General features: G+C 45.5%; 1 protein-coding gene across 1 annotated transcript in view; it reads right to left on the reverse strand.

Annotated features, from left to right (window-relative positions):
* PAHX (phytanoyl-CoA dioxygenase (PhyH) family protein) overlaps positions 1 to 26,371 on the reverse strand; it is a 50,082-nt gene extending 23,711 nt beyond the window's left edge. Inside the window, exons 1-3 of the mRNA XM_087390553.1 lie at positions 26,178 to 26,371; positions 16,263 to 16,384; positions 16,105 to 16,165 (exon numbers count right to left, since the gene is read on the reverse strand). Coding sequence (XP_087246679.1) covers positions 16,105 to 16,165; positions 16,263 to 16,384; positions 26,178 to 26,232 — 238 coding nt within the window. The 5' untranslated portion in view covers positions 26,233 to 26,371. The remainder of the gene's footprint in view (positions 1 to 16,104; positions 16,166 to 16,262; positions 16,385 to 26,177) is intronic.
* Positions 26,372 to 27,426: the final 1,055 nt, after the last annotated feature.

Genomic DNA, 27,426 nt, shown 5'->3' on the forward strand with positions numbered 1-27,426 from the left:
TTTCATGTGTGAAAGTGAAGGCTTCCTGCCTTTCCATGCTTCATAAGGTATAATAGTCTTTCATGCCCGTGTAGGTGATCTATTCAGCACATAGTTGGCACACATTACTGCATCAAGCCAAAATTTATTGGGCAAAGACTTGGCCTTAAGCATGCATCTGGCCATCTCCATTGTGGACCTGTTTTTCCTTTCAGAAACAGGATTCTGCTGAGGAGTGTAAGGAGTAGTGCATGAGTGAATAATGCCTCGTGAGGATAGAAATGCATCAAGCTCCTTTGACATACACTCACCCCCCCTATCTGTGTTGAAGGTGACAAGCTTGTTTCCTGATTCATTCTCAACCATATTCAGCCATCTCTGAAAGCATAAGAAAACTTCAGATTTGGCCTTTAAAGGATATACCTAGCAATACCTTGTGAAATCATCAATGAGAGTCATGAAATACTTGTATCCTCCAATGGCATTTGTCCTCATTGGGCCACAGACATCACTGTGTACTAGCTGCAATTTCCTTTGTGAAAGTTTTGGACAATTCTTTTGAAAAGGAAATCGATGCATTTTACCCAAAAGATAACCCTCACACACATGTTTGGAAATTGTGTGAGTCTGAGGTACATCATTTGCCATCTGCTGTGAATGTAGCTTTGCAAGAGCTCTATAATTGAGATGACCCATTCTCTCATGCCAAAGATGACTTTCAGCAAGTTGTGAATCTGAAATAGCCAATGCTTCAATAGAAAGTGCAGCTGGATGATGATCAAGGTGATAAAGCCTTTTTTGCAAAGTGCCAGTGAGAACTATGGCATTGTCATCACGAAGATCACATACTAGGCATCTGTAGCCATCAAAAATTACTCTGAAACCTGAAGTAGCAATTGCTGAAATTGAAATCAAGTTGACTTCAATGCCAGGCACAAAAAGAACATTCGTCAGAGTGACAGGATGGCTGGAAATGGATGTGAGCTGCACATCTCCAACTCCTTTTACAGCATATGAAGCATTATTAGCACATGTAACAGTCCCCCCTTGAGGTGCATCAGCTAAAGAATGAAACAACTGTCTACAAGATGTGACATGCTTGGAAGCACCACTATCAAAGTACCAGGACTGAGCATCATTAGCAGTAAAGAGTGCATCAGCTTTGAAGGGATCAAATGAGCAATGGACAGCCCATGCCCAATCATCCTGAAGAGCATGTGCATGTGAAGCATCTGCTGGCTCATGGGATTCAATAGCATGTGAGGCATTAACTGTCAATCGTGCTTTCTTTTTCTCCGAAGCAATGCGCTTCCTGCATTCTAAAATGTCATGTCCAGGCTTGCGACAATAGTTGCATCTTTTCTTCTTTCCCTTATATGCTGTATTTTTAGATGCATGGGAGGAATTGTAGCTGCTATGCGCAGATTTTGGCTTGCCCATAGGCTTGGAAGCCTTGCCTCTTCCTGTCTGCTGTGAAGCAAATGCATGATCAGAAATAATGGCTTGTCTGTTAGCTCTACTTTGCTCTTCCTGCAAAATCAAAGTAACTAGCTGGTCAAAAGAATAGTGGTCTGGATTACCCATGGCCACTAATCGAAGGGTTGTAGCAAACCCTTGATATGTATCTGGCAGTCCATTCAATGTGGTATTGACAAGCTGTGAATTTGGCACCACCTCATCAATGTTGGCAAGCTGTTCCATGAGGTCCTTGACCTTTGTCAAATATGCATCCATTGACTCACCTTCATTCATATTCACTTCCTGTAATTGCCTTGTCAAATATGCAACACGAGCTTCATTGCGAATCTGATAGAGAGAAGCCAATTTATCCCAAGCATCCTTTGCTGTCCTGCAAGACCGGATATGTGGAATAATGATTCTCTTGCATGATAAAGCAATGCATGAATGTGCATTTGCATCTCTTGCATCCCATCTTGACTGTTCTTGAGTTGGAAGAGCAGCAGCAGGAGTGCTAGAGGAAGAGGCATCAGGAGGAGTACCCCCTCCACAAGGACCAGCAGTAGAAACAACCACTGTAGCATTGGCTGGCCTCAAATCAGCCCCAGAAACAATATTCCACAAATGCTTCGCAACAAGAATATGTTTCATGAGATAAGACCAAATCGGATAGTTGGTGCCATCCAACTTATCATCTTCACGAAGAACTCCAAATAAATCTTGATTGTTCCCAGCCATAGCAACTGTGATACCCTGAAAAAGACCTGATAACCCAAAAGCCTCAAGGCTATCACTGCAAAAAAAACTGGCTGTCCCAAAAATGACAGCAAATATCTGCAAATTTCAGACCCAAATCAAAGAGCAAATGCAGATCTGACCCAAATGTGACTGTGACAGGCAATGTGCACTGCAAAAACAGCAAATTTGGCAAAAGCCCCAAATTTATTGAGGGCAAATAGGCCAAAAAGAGGACAAATGTAGAAAAGCCCCAAATTTTGCTGAAATTTTGCAAATGTGACCCAATGTATGATAATCTGACCCAATGTCCTGCAAATTTGACTCAATATCCTGCAAAAATGACTCAATGTCCTGCAATCTCTGTAGATCTCACACATAAGAAAGTAAAACTGTACGGTTTGCACGGCGTACGGCTGTACGGCACCCAATGTACACTGTACGGCGATGCATGTACGACCTGTACGGTTGTACGGTGTAGGAAGTACATGACACACTGTACCTGAGTGTACGGTTGTAGGTACGCTGTACGGATGCAAGTGACTGTATCCAATGTATGGCTGTACGGATGCAGTTACGAGGCAAGTACGGAGTGCGTGTAAACTTGTACAACACGTAAGCGTTGATTGTACGGATGGTGGCACAAGCTGAATGCATGTACAACTTGAGTACGGAGCAGAGCCGTACAGTTGTACAACACATGTACAAGTGACGACGCAGGTACAAGTGACGTGGATGCAGTACGGCGACGTGAATGTACGGCGACCCGCGATGCAGATGTACGACGATGCGCGATTCAATACGGCGATGCAATGTACGACGACACGCAGATACACTAAAGGTACGGTACAATATCCGTACTTGGTTGTACGAACGTCCGTACTGTTGTACGGGCAATACGGACAAGAGGCACAGGAAGCGAAGCTAGGCTCTGATACCACTATAGGATCACAACAAAGAAAGAGAGAGTGCAGGTACGTAACAAGTCGATAGATCAGTAGTCACATCAAAACTTTAGATAGATGGAAAATACACAAGTACAAAGTACTTGTACCTAGACCTAGGACTAAGTGTCCTATGTGGCCTAAAAGGCACTCACACTATAAGTGCCTACACTTATGCCTACAAGGCACATACCATGGCCTATAGGGCATCACTAGAACCACCAGAAGATGCCTACAGGAAAAACCTCTAAGTGAGGGAAAAGTGCCCCTAACCTACTTATTACATTACATTGGTCACTGCTAAATTATAACAATAATTCTAACACCCCCCTGCAGTGCCAATGTCATGTACAAGGAAATGATCAATCACCAAAAGGAGATAAGTTCAGGGCACTGCGAAATGTCTCAAACTTTTCACGTGGAAGTGCTTTGGTGAAAATGTTTGCAACATTGTCATGTGTTGACACATAGATCATACTGATCTCTCCTGCATGCAACTTCTCTCTGACGTAGTGATAGTGAACCTCAATGTGCTTCGTGCGAGCATGAAACACACGATTCTTTGCCACTCCAATAGCACTCTGACTATCAGTGAGAATGGGAGAAGGACCCTCCAATGAAAGATGAAGATCAGCAAATAAACGACGCAGCCAAACACATTCAACTGTCGCTGTGAAAGCTGCCCTGTACTCAGCTTCACATGAAGAGGTAGCCACTGGAGATTGTTTCTTGCTTAGCCAAGAAATACAAGCTTTGCCCAAAAAGAAACAATTGCCACTTGTGGACTACCTAGTGTCATAGTCTCCAGCCCAATCTGAGTCACTGTAGGCATGCCTCTGCAAGTCACCCCCCCTGGGAAACATCAAGCCAAAAGACTTGGTACCTTGCAAATAACGGAAGATGTGTTTTGCCTGCCAATGCATAGTCTTTGGGCTGTGCATATATCTGCTCACCTGAGAAACTGCAAACTGAATATCAGGTCGTGTATTGCAGAGATAAATGAGGCATCCAACAGCCTGACTGTAAAGTGTGACATCAATTGCTTCACCTGCTTCATGCATTGTAAGCTTCAGCCCCGGCTCCATGGGAGTAGCTACGGGCTTACAATCCTGCATGTTGATGTTGGGATATCTCAAGGTGTATGCCTCAGGCACACCTTATGTTTCTATGTGTGAGTGCTAGAGGCACAGTTAGGTGCCCACAAGCACAGTTAGGTGGTGGAAAAGCCACATAGGATGATTGAGAGAATCTAGGAGCAGATTGAGGAGATGATTGTGGAGCTCTGAGGTCATCAGTGATGTCAGTGAGCTTGTATGAGGTGCCTACTTAAGGACCTCACTTTTCTTCATTCCATAAGCAAGTATTCTGATTTTGTGTCCACTCTACTCTTTCCTTTCAGTGTTCCAACATGGTATCAGAGCCCTTTGATCCCCCTTGAGCCCATTTCTGCCACATCATCATCTTCTTCTTCATCTTCTTCTTCACCATCTCTCCCTCTTCTTCCAAAAATTTGCTTACGCCTGTTCTCCTCTGATTCTCAGCCATTTCCCACGCCTTTCCAGCTGGAGATCCACCTTGTTGGGGCGAACTTCTGGCTGCAAGGAATTGACGAATCTTCGCTTCTGCTCGTCGCCATTACAGGAAGGTCGTCGATTCTTCTTGCTGCGTTTTCTCTGCGCCTGCTCCTTCTTTCTCTAATTCCTTTCAGGGCAAGCTTCTCCATACCTTGGGCTACCTTGTGCTGAAATCTGAGCAGCAATGGCTGCATATTGAAGGAGAAAACAGAGAAAAACCAGTCGACTTTGTTGAAGAAGGAGAAGGCGACCTGACGCGTTTTTTCGCCTCTTCTTCCCAAAGGTTCTACTGTGGTATACCAGCTTTCTTTTGCCTCAGAAAGCCCCCTTTCTTTTGCTTTGAAGAGTGAGCTATAAGCCCTCCAAGTTCAGCTCTCTAGTTTTGACAGTTTTGACAAGCTTTTGAAAATGATGCTACATAAAATGCTACTCTAGCATTTCTGGTCTTTTGAAGTTTTCAATAACTTCAGTACAAGTTTTGCTTCAGTTTTGTTTTGACTTGCTAGACCTGGTTTTGATTGGAAAGTGTTTATTTCATCCACTTCTATGAAGCATGTAAGAAGAAGCATCATTGTTTGAAATCTGGTCACAAGACTTTGCTACATTAAATGCTTATATTTTGAAGCATTTCAGTTGTTATTCTAAGCCCTGTAAGAGAGAAGACACTACCCAATACCTGGGTTAGAGCCTCTCATGGCTTGCTTATGCAAAATATGTGAAAAGCCAAAACATAAAGCAATGTCTTGTTATGCTACAAAGGATGAAAATGCCAACCTGACTTCCTTGTTGAAGATTGCCAAAACAATGGTTGCCAAAAAGGAAGCAACTTCAAAGACAGAAAATGCAAATCTACTTACAGTTAATGAGCCTCCACAAGATGAGGCATCCTTTGAAGATTATGCATTTTAAACACATCTCTATGTATGCTCCAGATCTCTCTTTTTATGTCAAGGTACTCAGCCTGGATAGTCCTCCAAAATGAATGAAATAAACTATTGTGTTTTTGTGTGTTTTGTAAACACCTCTGGTCACCTTATGATGTAGGCCATGTGTATGTTTTGTTCCATGGTACCTCCTGCAGACATTGTGTGCATGTACATGCAGGGGAGATAACCATTGGAAGGTCTTTTTGTATCCCTTTTTTTGTTTACCTTACACCCAAGGGAACCCTTGCTAGCATGAGAACCTAGCCATAGATTTATCCTTGACCACCATGAGATGGCATGAGAAACTATGAGACTAGATGTATCCTTGACATAGCCTGAGGCATTTCCTTGAGGGGGGGTTTGTTGGGATATCTCAAGGTGTATGCCTCAGGCACACCTTATGTTTCTATGTGTGAGTGCTAGAGGCACAGTTAGGTGCCCACAAGCACAGTTAGGTGGTGGAAAAGCCACATAGGATGATTGAGAGAATCTAGGAGCAGATTGAGGAGATGATTGTGGAGCTCTGAGGTCATCAGTGATGTCAGTGAGCTTGTATGAGGTGCCTACTTAAGGACCTCACTTTTCTTCATTCCATAAGCAAGTATTCTGATTTTGTGTCCACTCTACTCTTTCCTTTCAGTGTTCCAACAGTTGAATCTGTCCAAGAGTTTCTGCACATACTTGGATTAGACATAACGATGCCACTTTTCTCTTGAGTGAACTGGATCCCCAAATAAAAGTGTAGCAACCCCAAATCTGACATGTCAAAAGTGGTCTGCAATTCAGCTTTAAAATCTGCAATATTATCTTCATTTGACCCTGTGAGCAGTAAGTCATCTACATAAAGAATGATGACTAAAATATCCCCCTCATCCTTCTTGATGTAGAGGGTGCTCTCAGTTGGACTATTGTGCAGCCCCTTGCTGGTCAGAAAGGCATGAATTTTGGCATACCATGCACGTGGGGCTTGTTTCAGCCCATACAAAGCTTTATTCAGCTTGCATACCTAAAGTGCATTTCCTGGAATTTCAAAGCCCGGAGGTTGTTTGACATAAACCTCTTCCAACAAGTCTCCATTAAGGAAAGCTGTTTTTATGTCCAACTGATGAACATTCCATTGAAAATTTGCAGCCATGGCGATAACTGACCGGATGGTTGTCATTCTAGATGTAGGAGCAAAAGTCTCCTCGTAGTCTATGCCCTTTTTCTGAGCATATCCTTTTGCAACCAGCCTTGCCTTGTACTGATCAATGGTCCCATCTGGCTTTCTTTTAACTTTGAAAACCCACCGGGTACCTATGGCATGTTTACCTGGTGGCAAATCGACAACTTCCCATGTCTGATTTTTCTGAATGGACTACAACTCATCGTGCATGGCATTCATCCAATGCACATTATCATGTGCCTCTTCAAATGTCTCAGGTTCCTCCTGATCAAGAAGAGTACCTGCATAAGCTGATTCAACTGAAAGAGCTCCCCCCCCATTCCTTACTGCACTCCGAGTTCTGCCAGGTAATGGAGCATCAATTTTACTCTCCCTGAGAGTTTGTAACAGCCAATTTGGGACTGTTTTTGCTGCATGTATATCTGCAATTTCTTGCTGAACAACCTCTTCCACTGCTTGTGGAGGTGGTAAGACATCCTGTGGCTGAATCGGAGCATGTGGAGGTATCTGAAAATTTTGATTTGTATCAGATATATCAGCAGGCGAACCCAAGGCAATGGGTAGTAATCCCTCAAAGACATCATCGCAAGAAGTAGGCAAATCAAATTCAGCTTGAGTGTGAGCTGAATTTTCTGAAAATATAACATCTCTACTAACAATAATCTTGCGTGTGACAGGATTGTAGAGACGGTAGCCCTTGCTCTCTGCACTGTACCCAACAAAAATGCATTTGATTGCCTTATCAAACAACTTATGCCGAAACTCAACGGGCACAGATATGCAAGGCATCCAAAAACACGGAAATGATCCACAGAAGGCTTTCTCCCTTGCCAAACTTCATAGGAAGTCTTGGTCTTCAAAGCTTTTGTGGGTGCCCGATTCAAAACATAATTGGCACACATGAGACCTTCAAGCCAAAATTTGTGAGGCAATTTTTTGCTTTTTAGCATGCATCTATCCATCTCCATAAGAGTACGATTTTTCCTCTCAGCTTTGCCATTTTGCTGAGGAGTTAGCCTCACTGTAAGCTGATGTACGATGCCCTTGTCTTTCAAAAAAGCATCAAAATCTGCAGACAAATACTCCCCTCCTCTATCTATGCGTAATGTCTATATCTTGAGTCCTGATTCATTCTCAACCATGGCTGCAAAGTGTTTGAAAACCATAAACACTTCTGATTTGCGTTTCAGTCCATAAACCCAAGTGTAGTTGGAGTAATCATCTATAAAAGTGACAAAGTAAAGATGACCACCCAATGATGGAGTCCTCATGGGACCACAGACATCACTATGGATAACCTGTAATATTCGAACAGCTTTTACTGATCCATCCTTCTTAAAAGGAAATTTGTGCGTTTTACCAAAAATGCACCCTTCACAAGCATGTGGAGGAGGTGTTTCAAGAGGAGGCAATGCATCAACCATAGCATGTTTTTGAAGTGTCATCAAGCTGCCATAATGCATGTGTCCATATCTGGCATGCCATAACTCCGCATTCTGCATAGCAGCAGTAGGAGTGGAAACTGCAAGAGCATGTGCTGGTCTTTTCTCATACATGTCAAGCTGAAAAAGACCACGTAACAAAGTGCGAGACAATCTCAAGGCATAGTCATGCTCTTTGTCATGGACTGCACACTTGTCATCTTCAAAAATGACCTGAAATCCAGCTCTGTTAAGAGTGGACACTGAAAGTAGATTTTTTGTGATACCAGGCACATACAAGACATCAGAAATTTTGAATATTGAGCCATCAATGGCTGTAAGTTCAACTTCTCCTGTACCACGAAGTCAATAGGAGGAGTTGTTGGCACATGTGACCTTTTTACCAATGGGAGGTGGATGCAGAGATGTGAAAAGACACTTCTTGGAAGTGATATGCTTTGAGGCACCGCTATCAAAATACCATGTATTTTGTGTCTCATTGACACTGAAAGCTGATGCATCCTTGGAAGAATCATAACTGCATGTCAAAAAAGCATAAGAGTCATCATTACAAGTGGCTGTACTATCCGGAGTAGCCAACTGAGAGTCTGAAATGCAAGACAAGAAGGCATAGTCGTGCTCCACAAAGTTGGCTGTAGCTTGCTCATTGTCAGATGCATGAGGAGCTGAATCTGAAACAGCCATACCGGAGCTGTTTTTCTTTTCTTTTGCAAGCCTTTTCTTGCATTCTCCAATGTAGTGATCTGTCTTTTTGCAGTAATGACAGATTCCCTTCTTCTTGGGTTTACCCGCATCACCCTTAGCCTTTTGAGAAGGCTGTCCTGAACCACTGGAAGGCTGATTTGCTGATGTCTTTGCCTGTCTCTTTACTTTAGGCTTGAATTTTGAAAGCATGGCATGTTCACCTGCTCGTGAAGCCATGTTTTTTCTGGTCTGCTCTTCCTGTAACAGAAATCCTATCAACTCGTGAAAATTGAGAGGATTTGCACCCCCCCTCAAAGACAAATTCAGCAAGGTATGAAAGCTGAGATAAGACTCAGGAAGAGAATTCAGAGTAGTGGTAATCATCTCTGAATCAGGAATGATCTCATCAATATTCAGCAATTGTTCTCGTAAATCCTGTAGCTTTGTGAGGTGCACTGACATGGAGTCACCCTCTTCCATATGTGTATGAGACAATTCTCTTTTCAAAAAAGACACCCTGGCATCATTCCGAGCTGCATACATGCTCTCCAAAATATCCCATGCTGCCTTTGAGGTCTTACACGACCAGATATGCGGAATGATGAATCTTTTCACTGAAAGAGAAATACACGACAAAGCTAAAGCATCACATGAATCCCATCTCTTTTGCTTTGGAGTGGTAGGTGTAACTGCACCAATAACTAGTGCTGCAGCTGTACCCTGTGCACAACCTCTGCCTCCTCCTTGTTGGGGAGGGGTATTAGGTGCCACATTTGCTGGCCGGAACTCATCCCCATTTACATAGTCCCACAAATTACGGGAAATCAGAATACTGCGTACCATAAAACTCCAGAGGGAGTAGTTGGTACCATCCAGCTTATCCTCTTGTGAGAGACCACTGAACTGGAAATCATTCTGATTTTGCTGGGCCTGTCTGAGAAAGAAAATACAGCAAATGCAAATCTGAATTCCCTTGCTGGGAATGGAGTGCACAATTCCCAAAAAAATATAGCCAAACACTGGCTGAAAATGCAACTCAAATCTCTGTAATGTCTCTGTCAGAAATCTGCCAGAGCATCCAATCTCTCCCAAAACCTGCCAAAAGTGCTTCAAAACACTTACAGAAAGGCAGTGTGAACTGAAACCTGCAAAATTGCTCTCCCAACACAAAAGCCAGGGGCAAATGGTCTAAAAGCCCCAAATGTTGCACAAATTGCTCTCTGCCTGCAAAAGCCCCAAATTTCACTGCAAAATTGCAGTGTGATTGCAAAAGCCCCAAATTTCTTCGAGGAAATTGCATCCAAAAGAGGGCAAATTAACTGAAAGCCCCAAATTTGCAATTTGTCTGCCAAAGCTCCAAATGTGCTCTCAAAAACTAAGCCAAACAATGGTTGTATGCACAAGAACCTAACAAAACTTTTTCCAATATCCTCCTACAAAGGAAACCCTGCAAAAATGCAACTTTCCAAGCCCACCTTCAAAGTGACCAAATGTGAACGATGTTTCACCTTCAAACTGTACGGACTAACAGTACAGAACTATTAGTACGGTTGAATGCAACTGTACAGAACTGTACAACACAGCCTGTACGGTCGAAATCCATGCACCTGTACGGATGTACTGAATCTGTACGGACAGCTCAGCGCAAGTGTACGAAACTGTACGAACAGAACTTGGCGATGCTGTACAGTGAAATCGTACGGAAATGTACGCTTGTACGGGCGATGTACGGACGAACCAAACGGCACGAGCTTGTACACACGGGATGGGCTACAGGCTATATGGCGATCTGTACGAACTGGGGTCAAGTGCAGGTACGGGCAAGCGTGCGGATGGCGTAGGGCAGCTGGGCCTAGTACGGACGTATGGAAAAGCCAACAAAGGCTGTACGGATTTGTTCGCTGGCAACTGTACGGAATGGTACGGAAGCAGACAGAGCTGTACGGACAGCGAGAGAGCTGGTACGGCGCAGGAACTGGTACGGATGGGCAGCAAGCTGTTGAGCTTGGAGCAGGGAGCAGGGTCAACCCGCTCTGATACCAAATGTGAGTGAAAGGGAGAGAGCAAAGTGTGAGAGCAGGAGCAAGAGAGAGAGTGAGCTGAAAACAATAGTTGCAATAGATGATTGTTACAACTGAAGAGAGTGATAGGTTTTGTCTAAGTGACAAAACCTTATCCTTCACTAACCGTAGTTAGTGAACTAACTGTGGTTAGGAGGAAAAACCTCTAAGTGAGGAAAAAGTGCCCCTAACCTACTTATTACATTGCATTGGTCACTGCTAAATTATAACAATAATTCTAACACTGCCTACATCTAACAAAGCCTGCCCGTAAGATGTAACCGGAGCTCGTCTATCAGCTGAAATTGACAACATACATGCATCCTCAAGATCAATGTCTGACAGTAAAATGGAATCGTCTCTGAAGTCGAGAAGTGATACCTGACAAGCCCCTGTCCTCGCGTTGAAGTCCCCAACTAGGAGGACTTCCCTGCGCTCGAGAAGTCAACAATGTCCTAGTAGAGAACTGTATATGGTGATGTCTCCATCTTCTCTCGAACATCTCGAACAAAGGGAAAGGTCTCAAGGGGGAAGTAGCATATTGCAACAAACAAATCCCAACTGTATGTATGTCGGACCCGGATCTAGAGAAATCTGGAGTGTGTATCTCTTCGCTCTACCGAGATGTCCCCCAAAAGGGGGGACTTGTAAAGAATTGCTACTTCTCCTGATCCTCGTACTCCCCCTGTGTCCCTCGTCACATCTCTGTAAGCAGACTCTCATGTGTCTGTTGAATACTGGTAGTGGGCGCTTTAGACTCTGATGTATCGCTGTATAAAAGACTATGTCACGACCTGGATAAGATTCCGAGAAGTTCCCCGATTCTCACCATAGGGTACCATTACATTTCCAAATGGCATAGGACAGAGTCTCGTTAGGCTGAGTCTCATAGGTTCCGCCTCCCTATATGGGAGGAAGTGCAGATGCCCGACGGGAGCCTATAAGGAGTCGTCCATCTCCAACTATTGCCCACTTCCCATCTTTGCAAGCCTGATCCCGCTGCGGTATACCTATAACTGAAGAAGTAGCTAGAGTGGGTGTGACTATAGATGTGGCTATGGCTGTGGCTGGAGCTGAAGCTAATGCTGAGGTAGAAGTAGATCCCGTCTCATGAATTGCTTTGCTATCCAATCTGAGTCCACTCCGGTTGAAGCGCTTATTCACATTCTCGAGCTTTAATTGTATCTGCAGGTTTTTTCCTTCTTTCTTGATTTTGTCTTTGTCTTTGTCTTTCTCCCCTTTTCTCATTTCGAAAACTGACTCCGGTTATCCTATTGTAATGAGCACCTGAGAATCATTGAAAATGCCGATGGAGAAGCTTGGAAGGAAGGTCATTGAAGAGGCTTTGAAACGGCACCCAAATGAGCCCAAATGAGGAGAGAGAGAGAGGGGGAGGCAGAGAGAGAGAAAGAAAGAAAGAAAGAAAGTTTATTAAAGTCTTCGGGAGACCGTGAAGGTCTATGAGACTAAAGATAACTGATACAATGAGCATAACGATGGCGGTCCCAAAACGGGCCAACCAACCGTTTCTACAAAAAAGAGGTTATGAAGGACGGTGTGTCTAGTCCTGATACAAAAAATATGTGTCTACCTCCAGATAATACAAAAAAGGAAGAGGGGCACCAAAAAAGGGGGCAGAGGGGGGAGATACAGTATATATGTGCAGGTGGTGATCGTCAGAGACCAATCATAGAGGGGCCGTCAAATGGGAGGCCGAAAAAAACCCTGCGATAGATGATTGACCTCTAACGTCACGTGGCCTAGTCGAGCTCGATCGTCGGGGGCGGCGGGTGGCCCTGTGGATGAGGGCAACGGTAACCCCGGTGGGACGGACAGAGAGCAGAGACGAGATGTCATGGACCCGGATGTGTGAGTCTGTCCGCTGACGCAGCTGTCCTGGCTCTAGCTCTCGCTCACGTCCGCGTCGTCAGCTAGACTGAGGAGAGGTATCCTGTGACTGGAAGAAATCAGTGATAAGCCGCTGGGTGTCCTCACGCTGTGTGTGCTGCTCGTGTCGCCGTGCTCGGAGAGAGGTATCTCGGTGGCGAGTCATCTCATGTAAGAAAGTGGCTAGGCATCGCTGATCCGAGAACTGCAGCATGTGTGGGAGGGGGCCAAATCCGTCGCGGAAGAGGCAGTGGTACCGACCTTGAATGGCATAATAGATAGGACATCTGAAAGCAAAGTGCTCCTCCGACTCGATCTCCTGCAAGTCACACAGTGGGCAAAGGCGGCCCTCTCGTGGAATACCCTCTGCGCGTCGGCTCTCGATCCGTAATCGGTGTGACGAGACCCTAAACTGACCGAGGGAGATCCGGAGCGCATGTGGTAGATGAAGCTGTGTGTAACCCGGAGGTGTGATGAAGCCCTCTTGTGAGATCTGGAGGCAGTGTCGGCTGTAGAAGTCGAGCTTCACAGGAAGCTCGGAGTGAAGAAACCATGTCCGCCAGGTGTGGAGCTGGAGCAGATCCGCTCGAATGAGCCGGTTGACCTCCTGGTCAGTGGGGGAGAGGGGAGATGGTGGAGCGTCGAGGCTGTACTGAAAAGGAGGCAACCGGTCTAAGTCTAGGCCCAGTCGGGTGAACCAACTGGAAAGACGACTATACCAGCATCGCTGGTCCCCATCAACGGATAAGGCCATAGAGGAGGATAGGGCTAGCCAAGGTAGGCGGAGGCGACCATCGACAGAGAAGCTGAAATCCCTGACTCTGTGGAGATAGGTGATAGCCTGAAAAGCCGCATCAAGCTATAGGGGTGAGGCGCCGAACTCTGCTAGAATGATCTGATGTGGTACTGATGGTTTGCTGCGGATCATCCGAGCAAACATCAGTATCTGTAGGCGCTCGACTCGAGCCCACTCTGTGTCTGAAAGGTCGACTCCCCACCACGGGCTACTGTACATGCCTGCTGGGCGGACCAAAGAATTAAAAAGAAGAGACTTGGTCCGCGGGTCCTGGAAGTGGGAGTGGTTGCACTGTCGCTCCAACCTGGCAAGAGCGGCGTATCCCCGGCTGATCCTGGCCTGCATGGCCGGGCGCATCGTGAAGATCGGGCCTGAGAAGACAACGCCCAAGTATGTAAGAGTCAACTATCTCAACAGGGTCGCCGACAAAAAGGAACTGCTCTCGGTGCATAGCGGGTCTGGAAGTGTTGAAGATCATCACCTTGGTTTTCCCAAGGTTGACCTTCAAGTCATGTGTATCACAGAAGACCTGAAGTCCATCCAGGTGTCGCTGAAGACCAGTAGCAGAAGAGGATAGTAGTACTACATCGTCTGCGTATAGGAGAATCTGGATGACAGCCTCCGCAAGAGAGCAGCCTAGTAATTTGCACACATGACCGCATCCAACCACAACTTATTAGGCAAATGTTTGCCTTTCAACATGCATCTGGCCATTTCCATCATTGATCTATTCTTCTGCTCAGCCACGGGATTCTGTTGAGGAGTATAAGGCACCGTGCATCGATAGTGAATGCCACGGGAAGCCAAAAAAACAACAAACTCCTTCGACATGTATTCACCCCCCCTGTCTGTATTAATGTGAGCAATGTGCAGCCCACTCTCATTCTCAGCCAAGGCAATAAAGTACTTGAAGCATGAAGAAACATCAGACTTGGATTTCAATGCAAAAATCCAAGTGTACCTGGTGAAATACTATGACCACATGGGGTAATTGGTGCCATCAAGCTTGTCATCGGCCCCAATCAACCCAAACAAATCATCTTTGCTACCAGGCATGGTGCTGAAATACAAGGCAAATGCACCAACTGGCAAAGCAAATGAGAGAAAGACAACCTCTCATAATTAAGTGCCAAAAAACTGCCCAAGCTTCAAAGCTTATGTCTACAAAAGACTCTGTTGTCCCAAGGTGTACCTGTTGCAAGAAAAATCCCCAAAGGCAACATGAGGCCTTCCAAGGCAACACGAGGCCCTTCCAAAATGCAAATGAAGCAGAAATTGGAAAAAGCCAATGCAACAACGGCTTACCCAATGATGAACAGCAGTGATAGGCTCTGAAAGCGAGCAAATGAGGGCTGGAAATGAGAATTACAGCAAAAGAAGGGCTCCCACGAGGAGGAGAGCACGTAGAAATAGAGAGAAAGAGATCCAATGGAGAGAAGCTCGCAGCCAGAGGCAAAGGGATGCCAAATGAGGAAGGAAGGGCTCAAAGAGAACTCTCCGGATCAATTCAGCAGCTCCAAATGGCTCCAAACGCCCGCACGCAACTCGAGGCAGCTCCGAAATGCTGGCGCATAGCTCGAGACAACTCCGAAATACTGGAACATCTAAGAAATGGCTGACGTGTATCCCAAGGCAGCTCATATTGCAGTGAATGTACTGAAATTCTGACAAACCGGACAGAAGTACGGAATTTTCTAACATATGTACGGATTTCCGTACAATTTCTGACAAATGTACAGATTTCTGTATAATTTCTGATGCATGTACGGATTTTTTACTTATTTTTTTACAAGTTCGAAATTCCGGGTCGTTTTTTGCTGCAGCAGGCTGAAAAATGCACCGAAAAACAGTTCCCTTCACGAGAGTTGCTCCAAAGTGTTGTCTTCTCGCGACAAAATGAGGTTTTTTGCGACATAAGTGCTTGGAAAGGTCTCAAACACTCCTGGGAGTGTGAAAACCAGCAAGACCAACAAGAATGAGAGCTCCAGAGGCTGCCAAACAGCTTGGGAAAGCTGTCAATGGCTGAGGGAATGGATTCCCAACCTGCTCTAATACCACTGTTGGGTGGTGGAAGCAATGGAAGCTCAAAAATGGAAGCACAATGGAGAAAAATGAGATGCTGTAATAGATTGCTGCAAAACTTAAGTGTGGAAACTCAAGGGAGAGCCAACATAACAAAACCCTAGGGCTAACTGGACTAAGTGTCCTAACTGACCTGGATGGTACATAAACTAACTGTACCAATAGTCCTAACTGACTATAACTAGGCCTATAAGGCTTATACCAAGGTATAAGTGGCATCTATGGATAGCCCATGAGATAGCCTACACTTCCCTCTCTTTGGGGTTAGGGCAAACCTTGGAAGACATAGGCATCTTTGCTTCCCTTTTACAAATTTTACTTGAGGCCTTGCTAATCAAAGCTTACTTAACAATTGTCTATTTTCATAGTTACCTTCAAAGAAGAAAGAAATGTTGTTGGCGCTTTCATTAAAGTAATCATCCAAACTGTGCGACTGCAACCACAAAATATTAAGCCACTCAAATAACATGCAAAAAGGTGCCATTTTTTTTCAAACTAACACATGACACCCACAAGCAATATCAAAGTACCCGAGTTCTCGTAGAAAAGATTGTAATATGCGAGGGATCGAACCCTTGAACAAGCTCCTCCATTCGTTGCATTAGTATCTTGCATTCATCTTTACTTGCAAAATCTTCTATAACCAGATAACCTATTTTTACCAAGTAATAGATAACACTATAAGAATTACAATTTAAAGCAAAAACTGCAAAACTACTACAGCATAAAACAATTGAATAACCCCAAATGTTCAACTCTCTCAAACATTCAACTCTCTCTCTCTCTCTCTCTCTCTCTCTCTCTCTCAACTGAGGATTGAGGCGGAGAGAGCCACAAGTATACCCAATGAGCAGCGGATCTACCTATTTACACATTGGGGGTGGTTGAGACAGAGGAGCATTTTCTTTGTGCCTTCCCAACCTACTATGAGATCCGGGGATGCTACCACTGTCTTTACCTAAAGGGGACCAGCTTCGGTCCACTCACGACTGATCCACTTCCATGATCAGGTCTACATTGGGCTCTATTAGATGGAGATGTCCCGCACAGGGAGACAATACCATGACAGATCAGAGAGCAGCAGGAGGTGGCCAAGCCACAAGATACAAAGTGTTGGAAAGGTAACCTCCCCATTTGTAAGCCCCCAAATGAGGAGAGCATGGGGGAGGGAGACCTAGGGCAAGATCTGCCCAAAAATAAAAGAGAGGTATCTGGAGAAACCAGCATGGCTGCAATGGACAGAAGCTGTGGAAGGAACAGATGGGGGGGACAGTAAGTCCTGGATCTGGCCTCTGGGAGGAGATCAGTCAAGAGCAGCAGCCATGGCGGGGGATTCCACAGATAGAGGCACCTATGTGGGGGGCATCTGCGAGCAAATGGACAGCCTGCAACAGAGCCTACAGGTGGCACAACCGTGGAAGGAAGCAGCAGCACCTGGGTCGGCCATTGGCTGAGGCTGGTGGGGCTGGTTGGAGCCAGCCAACCAGATTTGGAGATGGGCTGACCAAGGGGGCTGGACCCTGCATGAAGGAATGGGCCAGGAGGCCCAGGTCACAAAGCTGGTGGGGGGAAAGAGCTGGTCAGCCATTCTGGTCGGTCAAATAAGCCAGCCCACATCCCCATGCCTAGGGGGAGTGGAGGGAGCTGGCACACAAAGCAGAGGCAACTGGGTCCCCACTTAAAGGCAGGGGGCACACAGCCCAAGGGAGCTGCCCATAGCCCAAGATAAAGGGCGGCTTTTTGACAAGCTGAGTGGGCCAATATGGGGCAGACCAGTCGGTCATTTTGGAGCCCCTTGGGGGCCTATAAATAGAGGCATTTGGGCCTCATAACATCATCCAGCACTCCAGCAAATCCAGGAGCAGCAGGAGCAGCACAAGCCCCACCTTTGGGCCTACATTCAGGAGGCAAAGAAAGAAAGAAAGAAAGTTTATTAAAGTCTTCGGAAGACCGATGGGTCTATGAGACTGTGAAAATCCTGATACAACGAGCTGTGGTAGTGGAGCTACTAAACGAGCATCCATACCAATGCAAAATGCAAAATTCAAAAAATGCAAAAATGCAGATAGGCAGTACTAAGTCCTAAGTACAACATCGTCATGTCGATGGTCGACTATATATCAATCTCAGCATCATCATCAATATCATCATCATCCCCAGCAACAGCAAGATATCACGATGGATGAGGCAGTGGAGGCATGAAGTCGGCAATAGAGTGTTGTCGGCCACTCAGAGGTGCGGTCCTGGCCATCTCCTGGTCGTAGCTCTGCGTCTAACTAGGGCTACTGTGACCCCCGTCGGTCAGGCTCCCGACTCTAAACAAGGAGGGGATGTCTCCAAGTGTGATTTGTGTGTCGACCCTCTCTCTGAGCTGTCGGGTCACGGGCTCCGGGTCACGGTCATGTCGAGGCCTCATCTCGTTGGGGTCCATGTGATCTAGCTGAAAGAACTCCGTGATAGAGCTCTGAGAGGGATCAACCGAGGAAGAAGGCTGCTCCTGTCTCCATGCTCGGAGTATCCTCTCGCGGTGTCTAAGTGCCTCATGAATGAAACCTGCCAAACACCGTTGGTCTGGGTAGGAGAGGAAACGGGCTAAAATCCCATAACTATCCCTGAAGAGGCAGTGGAAACATCCTCGGATCTCATAGTACACAGGATACCTGAAGATGAAATGCTCCTATGTCTCAACCTCCTGTATGTCACATAGTGTGCATATGCGCCGCTCCCGGGTAGTCGCTCTGCTCTGCCGCTCTCAATGCGAAGTCTGTGTGAAGAGACCCGGAACTGCCCAAGAGAGATCCTCATCGAGTGGGGTAGGTGAATCTATGTGTATCTTGGTGGGTCAATGAAACCCTCCACTGTGATATGTAAGAAGTGATCTCTGTAGAAGCTAAGCTTCACTGGGAGTTCACTCGGTTCCAACTCGGTCCGAAAAGTGTGTAGCTGTAGTAGATTCTCACGGATAACCTAGTTGACCTCGTGTGATAAGAGGGGAGAGAACGGAGCATCCATGCTATACTGGAAGGGAGGTAGTCTATCCATGTGGAGCCCCAGTCGCTCAAACCATCTCTCTGTACGTGCATACCAGCACCTCTGATCTTCTCCTGCTGCAAGTGCCATAGAAGAGGATAGAGCTATCCATGGTAGCCTGCTACGCCCCGAGGTATAATCCTCATATTCCCGAACTCGATACAGATATGTGACGACCTGAAATGCAGCATCTAGCTATAAAGGGGGTGACCCAAACTCAGCCTGAATGATCTGGTGAGGAGCGTGCAGGCTCAAGTCTAGAGATATCTGGCAGATAGTAGAAGTACGTGGTGGTGGTAAGATCAAAGGACCACGCTCTGGTAGGACTTTGGATATATCTCTCTTTTGTATTGTGTCCATAGCTTTGGACAGAAATATATTCTTTTGGTGGTTTCTATATCTGGCTGGATTATTGTCTATTGATGAGTCTGCACATCTATTTGAATCGCATTAAGTAAAGAAGTTTGTGATTCCACTCTCCACACACACTGTGTGAGCTCCTGGGCTATTCAATAGAAGAAAGGGAAGATAAGAACATGGAGAGTCCTCACTCATGTCTTTCAAAAAACAATGCACAGATCAACCACCAAGTGGTGGGAAGCCTTCAGGGTGGACAAGAAAGGAGAAGAGCCAAGGCAAATACTTGTGAAGTTTCCGGACACCCAATCCCAGGTGCTCAACCACAAGCATCACCTTAAGGGACACTCCATATGGATTAATGAGGACCTTATGAGGAGCCAATATGTCCAAAAGCTGAAGGAGCTTGAGAAAATCAAAAAAGCTAAAAAGGAAGGGAAACATGCATACGTGAAAGATAGGAAGGCTATAATCACGGAAAAAAAGGGGGGAGGAAAACAAACATAGGGACTCAAGACCCTCAGGATCAAAGTGTGGAACATAGGAGGACAAGGTCATCACGATGGAAGAGGCAATAGCTTATACAAATATACTTGTAATCTTAGAGACATGGGAGCATGAGGGAAACACATCTCCGGAAATCCAAGGTTTTATAAAAACATCAATATGGAATGCAAAAACACACATAGGAGGATGAGGGTTTGGTGGGATAGCATGCTAGATAAAGAAGACATCGGAGAGGACAGCAATAGTGATAAAAGTGGATCCACACAAACAATATATGTGGTTAGAAATCATGGCAAAGGAGGGGAATATCAAACTGGCACATGCTATTTTGCACCCCCACATTCGCTCATGTACAAAAACAATAGTAGCATATCTCGAGAAGACCCCCTCATGCATTTAGGGGAGGATATAGCCAAGTTCTCCAAAGAGAATACAATTATTCTTTCAAGAGATTTTAATGCATGAACAGGATCAAGGCAAGGCATCCTAACAACGAAGGGGAGAGACCCCATATGGATGGATGAAGTGGAGGAGGACAGCGAAGAAAGACGAGGCTGGAAACGGACATCAAAGGATACGGGGGAAATCACTCATATGGGAAGGCAACTCCTCACAGTGTCTCCATGTTTTGGGCTCAAATATGCAACGGCGCACCGAATTTTCAAAACACAGGAGGATACACATGCAAAACAGCTCAAGGATCAAGTGTGGTTAATTGCATGCACAACACATGATTGATTATATCAAGATTGAGGAGGAGTCTCTGGAGTCTAACCACAAAGCAATATCTATAGGAATAAAGGGAACAAGTAATGCTGTGAAAAAACAGAAATTATTGCACGACACAGGTTAAGAATGGACGTCAAAAATGCCCATATCTATGAAAGGGAGTTAGAGAAGGTAATGGCAAAAGGGAACATGGCTTCTACATGTCACAAAATCAGCAAGTACATAACAGATATGCTGCTGTCAACAGCCCAAAAATGTTTCACTAAAAGCAAGGGTAGAAATAAGGGAATGCCATGTAATCAATGGTATGATCAGGATTGTAAGAATGCAAATAGAGCATGGAAAACAGCAGTCATGACGGAAAAGGAGAACACAAAAATTATAAGCAAGCGGTAAGGAACAAAAAAAGGTTATTTCTCAAGAGTAAGCACCTTGTAAGCTTTGAAGAGCTGAAATGAAATCCCATAAAGTTTTTCCAAAAATTGCATGGCATCAAACCCCAAGAAAGGAAGGCGCAATGGGAGGACATGTTACAATATGTCAAAAGCCTATACGAAAGAGACGGGGAAGAGAAGATAGATCACAAATATAGTATCAAATCAATGGCTGGGATCATAACAAAGGAAGACACTGGAAAAACTTGCTAATGGGAAGGCCCTAGACACACAAGGGCTGGTAGCAGAAATGTTGACATAAGGAGCCCAAAAAACAAAGGAAATGCTTACTAAGCTTATGTAGAAAAAGGATAAGGATTCCTACCAGATTGGCAGCTTATTACGATTGTGCCGACTCATAAGGGGGGAGATAGCAAAGATGGTGAAGAATATCGGACAATCCTGGTGAATAGTTTAATGGCAAAGCTATATGGTACTAAAGAACTTGAGCAAAAAATCAGCACATGGGCGGAAGAACAAGAGACAGGGCACCAAGCTCGGTTCTGTCCCAAGCACTCAACGGTTGATCATTTGGTTACCACAAGAGCTGCAACTAAAGGGGCCAAGCATAAGAAAGAAGCTGTCTACTGTTGCTTTGTAGACTTCAAGAAAGCCTTCGACACCGTCCCACGTAAGAAATTATGGGAACCACTAGAAAAGCTCAAAGTCCTGTAGGCTAGACCTAGGGCTAAATGTCCTCGGTGTCACATACGACTAAGTGTCCTATGTGACCTAAAAGGCACTAACACTACAAGTGCCTATATTTATGCCTACAAGGCACATACTGACACATCCCACCACTCCTGAAACCCCTGATCTGCAAAACAACCACACACAACATCAGAACTGAGCAGGCTGCCCACCACCCAACCGTGACATCTACGGGATGTGATCCCGAATCAGAAGATGTCCCCTCCGAGCCACGAGCTGAGCTACTGGCACGAACTCCCAATCAGATCCAAACCAGCCTGGTGTCCCATACCACCAGGTGGCGCTGTGAAGCCCTGGATCTGCCACTGGGCCTTGGGCTACGCTAAGATGCAGGCGCGCGTCCGCGACTCAATCCAGGATCAGACCTAGCACCTGGGAACGAGACTTGCTCCCAACTGCACACTCCCAACTGCACACTGAGAACTGAACCCCCTGGGCCTCTTTTATAGACTTGGGCCCCGGCGCCAAAAATAGCGAAGACCTATAAATAGTTCGTACCCTTGCCACTCAACCCGAGAATCAAGCCTGCCTAGCTCTAAGCCTCCCCAGGCTAACCTGAGCTAGTTCTGTGTACCTAGTACACGTCAGATACCAATCCGTGCACATGACACATACCATGGCCTATAGGGCATCACTAGAACCACCAGGAGATGGCCTACAAACCCCCCTCGATGGGATGGGCTGAAGTACTCTGGAAACGTCTCAGAATACCTGGTATTTTCTGGTCATGGTGGCACATGTTCATCCAAAAGGATATAGCCACCTATGAATGTACAAGGGATGTCAGATCATGTAACAAAGGGAACCGAGTGTAAAACCTGTCGGAAGACTTCGAACTTGGGACGAGGAAGTGCCTTTGTAAACATATATGCCATGTTGTCCTCTGTGGGAAGATAGGACAACTCTATGTCTCCTGCTAATAACCGCTCCCCAACATAATGATAGTGAGCTTCAATATGCTCGGTACGCGCATGAAACACTGGGTTACGCGCAATGGCCAAAGCACTCTAACTATCAGTGTAGACAATAGTGGAGGATGTCTGGCGAATACCAAGATCTATAAGTAACTGTCGAAGCCAAACACACTCTACTGTAGCAGTGAAAGCGGCCCTGTACTCAGCCTCATAGCTAGATGTGGCAACTGTTGGTTGCTTCTTGTTGAGCCAAGAGATACATGAATTGCCAAGCAAAAAACAATTGCCGGTGTGTGACACTCTGATGTCGGAACATCCTGCCCAATCACTATCCGTGTAAGCATGCATGGTAAGTGAACCCTGATCACCATAGAAGAGGGCTAAATCCTGAGTGCCTTTGAGATATCTGAAGACTCTCTTCACTGCCTGCCAATGCTGTGAACTGGGCATGTGCATGAATCTGCTGAGCTGAGATACTGCATACTGTAAGTCAGGTCTGGTGTGACATAAATAAATAAGGCATCCAACAACCTGCTGATAAAGAGTGATATCACATGGTGGGCTCCCATCATGAGCTGAGAATTTGAAGCCAGGATCCACTGGAGTAGAGATTGGCTTGCAATCCTCAACTGAAAACGATCAAGGAGCTGTCCAATATACTTGGACTGAGACATCATGATACCCCCCTCAACATGAGCAAACTGAATGCCTAAATAATAGTGGAGCTGTCCCATGTCTGACATTTCAAAAACCTGCTGCAAATCAGCCTTCAAAGCTGCAATATGCTGAGTATCTGGGCCCGTGATGAGCATATCATCCACATATAAAATCAGCACTAAAAAATCAGATCCACTCCCACACACATAAAGAGTGGGTTCTGTGGGGCTATTCTGAATCATGTGTGACTCTTCACTCTCTATATAAGAGAGGCCCAATTGTATGGATGATACACACTACATCTACCCTACAGACATTCAAGCAATACAATTATTCCTTGTTCTCTGCTATCTCAGTCTCCTTTCTGTTCCTTAGCACATCTCTAAATATAGTAAATCTAGGATTTCTTACATACTTTGTGTCCCAGAAACATTATACTCAGAAGCTTCTGGAGGCTTTTCATATGTTGGATTGTCGTGCCATTTCCTCACCCATGGACCCCAGTACCAAATTGACCAAGCGTGATCTTAGTGATCCAGTGGATGCAAGCAAGTATTGTCAGTTGATTGGATCTTTGATTTGGAACCAAATCTATGCTACTCTATTGGTCTCCTCAGCTCCTTCATGCAGACACCTACGAAGACTCATTGGGACACTGGTCTGTGAATCCTTCGCTATCTTCAGGGGTCTTGTCATTGAGGGTTGTTCTATCAGTCAAGACAGCATTCCAGGATCCAGCTTTTAGGTTGAAGTGACTCCAACTCGGGAGGAGATTCCGACACTCGTCACTCCACCACTGGGAATTGTTTCATTCTCAGCTCGACCGCCATCACTTGGAGCAATAAGAAGCAACCGACAGTTGCTCTCTCTTCTACTGAGGTAGGATATCATGCTGAAGGTTCCACTACTTGTGAGGCAGTTTGGCTTTGACGACTGCTTGGAGAGATTGGGTTCCCACAGACAGCCCCGACAATCATTCACAGAGACAATCAGAGTTGTATGGCTCTTGCCAGGAATCTTGTGTTTCATGCTCGCACCAAGCATATTAAGATCCAATACCACTATGTTCGAGAGAAGGTTCTTGATAACGTGATCCAGTTGACGTATTGCAAGACAGAGGACAACAAGGCGGACCTCTTCACCAAGCCCTTGGCGCAGCAGCTGCTTAGCGATCATTCCAGCTCACTCCGGATGATTAATGATCCAAGAGTTGAGAGGGGGTGTTAAAGTTCATCTCCTGTCTCCTTGAGTGAGGGCCTTGGTTGTGGGTCTGCCCGCCCATGTGGGGGAGTGTCAGGACCCTTGTGTGTTTGCCCGCCCTAGAGAGGTAGAGGGGGTTCACCATGGATGTCTACGTGTTCCCGGGCCCTGGGCATGGCTGTCTGCCCTTGTTTCAAGGTCACAGAGGGACCGCCATCTATCCGGAGCAATGCGGGGGTCTGCAGGCCTGTTCCAGGCCTGCTAGAGGCACACAAGGGGTGCGTACAGCCCGCCTTGGGGGCTGCCACCAAGCCGCACACATGCGCCTGGTTCGCGGGCCATTTGGCCACCCAAGAGCCGGCCCCACAGCTGACCTGCTGGTCGGTCTGCACAGGCTGGGGCCGACCCTTCTAGACGGCTACCTACTCCCCCCCTCAGTCAGTTGGTTGGGGCAAGAGGTGACCTTATAAATAGGGCCCCCTCCCTCCCTTGTTTCTCATCTCAACTCACTCTTGTGTATCCACCCGTGGAGGGTTTTTCTCCAGCAGTAGAGGAGGTTTTTGTTTGTCCCTTGGATTAAGAAAGATTTGCTTTCAGCGTCCTCTTTCACAAGAAGAGGCTTTCACGTCATCTTTGACGATGACAGATGTACGGTATGTGACAGAGAGCAAGACTATACATTAGTGTTCCACCTAAAAGAGCTGCATCTAGAGTCCCATTGATATTTGAGAAAGGATGACTACTGAGGAGACTGATTGACCACATCTTCAAAGTCCAAATTGTAGCAGCAACATGTACAACCGATAAAAAGTAGAAAGGCTTGTAACTCAATGCCATGATTATGTTTTTATTCTATGGCTGCCTTCATCAAAGGTTTAACTTTATTGGAAAATCTTTGGATTTGCCTATTCTGATCCCCCACTTCCCCACTTGGTTGCCTAGGTTTCTTCATCGTCTTCTTTTAGATACTGTTGCCAACCACTTGGATGAGCTAAAAATGTGTACAGGCTGAAACTGAAGGTCAACATCTTTTATATCAGCTTCGGTAAACACTTCTTAATGGCCTCACAATATAAAGAAGAGCAGGTGAGGAGGTGAAAGCTTGCAACTGGAGTCTAATCTTTCAAGTAATACTTTTAGACCAGTTTACGAGAAGTCAATGTCATAATTTCTAAACAAAAAACTAGTTCCATACATCCTATGGAAGCCTGCTGGTAGGGGGGTTCCAGCGATGTACATCTTTTGGAGTATATCTTGAGCTATATCTGTTCAATAAAAGTGAGCAGCTCAAGTATTAACGGACCAGGATTCCACAGCCTTGTTTTAAGACACAAAAACCTTCCCGTGCATATAGACATTGAGCAACCGAACTGATGCATACCCTCAATAAAGTCACGTGTATCCATATCATAGCGATGGAGTACGAGTTTCATATCTTTTGTTTGCAATTTGTGCAGAAGTGCAGAATCCTCATGGAATTTTCTCAAGACACCAACGCACTGCCCGACGCCAACTATGAGCCTTGGACTTCTTCCTCCTGAGACCGATGTCCCCTAAAGATTGGTTTGTCAATGTTCAAGAATACCCGCCCTTCAATGCTTACAAGCGAAAAAGGGTCCAGCGCTCAGATGCTCGCTTCAAGTTAGTTTGTAGCTCTATATATGTGTGTTTGCTATAACTAATCATTTGCAAGATTCTGCGTGTAGATGGTTAACATGATGACAGAGCGGAAAGGTTGCTGAGACAGCTGCAGGATTACAACCTCTCTTGTCCATGGAATTGATCGATAACTTTAACAATGGAACTTGCTTTGTACAAAAGTTAAGTACTGAACTCAAAATCAAGAACGATTTGAAGATATACGATAAGCAACGAATAAAGCAATCAGCTCCTCGGTAAGGCTAACCTTCTGATTCAAAGAAGGCAATTTGATCCGACGAGAGACCACCTTCTACGGCCATTTGAGCACACAAGCTGCAAAAGAAAAAGTGATTGATTTTCGTTTGTAGGCTTAAGTAAAGATGGTTGGATTTGGGAAAAGGAAAATTAGGCGTTTTCCACAAAAAAAAATCCTTGTTCGCCTCATGGTTAGGTCTTAAGTGAAGGCTATTCAACAAGAAGCAAAAATTTGCCAATTTTTATTTTCAAAATTTCTCCATTTTTTAGTGATCCACATGCTATTTTAGCCCCTCCTCTCCCTCATCGCTATCAATTCATCATCTCTGCCCTCTTTCGCTATTTGGATCTCGGGCAGGCCTTATGAATGATTTGTTGTCATTCACCTTGTTTTTTTTTGGCATGCAATTCCTAGGGTAGGCCACATGAATGAAATTCATTTGTTTTTGATTGGTCGATTGAAAGCTACTATTCTAAACGTTTGCGTGCAATACAGGATTGTCGTTATCGTCAACCTATCAACGAGCGATTGGCTTTGATGCACTGGTGTCGCATGGTGGCCTTCGGTGGTGAAGTTTTGTGCCCACCACCACGTGTCATTTTCTTGTCGGCTTTGCATGCTGTTTTGTTTGGCTTGCATGGTGGGTGGTCATCATAGTTCCTCAGTATGGAGCGAAGAGTCATGACGCAGTGTTTTACGCCATGTTTTTCACCGCTGCATGCTTTTGTGTCAATGGAAGGGTCGCCTAGCATCATGAAGCTGGTCCGTGGTAAATTGTAAGAGGCAACTTCTAGTAGAAGATGATGGAAGTTGTATGTGTTTTGTAGTTCGAACATCTTCTGTGAGCAGGGCACCAAACGGAATTCTATTGTTGCATGCATGGTAGTGGCTTCCATGTCTTTTGATGTGGTCGAAACGTTGCATGTGGCTCTTCGTGCAACACCGCTACCCTACCGCTTGGGAATGACCGACCTCTACTTCCTGCTCGTATGGAGTATCACTGCCATAGTGTCCTTTAAAAGGACGACCTCTTTTACCATAGGCTATCTTCTTTCATTCTCCCACTCTAAGAAATCTTCAGTCCTTCGACCTGCTACAGAAATGGCCTCCTACACAAACTTTCCCTCTGATTCCATGGACATAGATAGCAAAGGATTTGAGAAGGGTACTCGTTCATTGGCACATGCACTTGCGGATTGACGTTTTCTTATTTTGTAGAGTTGGAGAAGCTCTGTCAATCCAACTTCCTCTCAGCTGT

Source organism: Dipteris shenzhenensis, chromosome 19, assembly GCF_047967505.1.
Source record: "Dipteris shenzhenensis isolate YYH24624 ecotype China chromosome 19, Dip_SZ_1.0, whole genome shotgun sequence".
NCBI lineage: Eukaryota > Viridiplantae > Streptophyta > Polypodiopsida > Gleicheniales > Dipteridaceae > Dipteris > Dipteris shenzhenensis.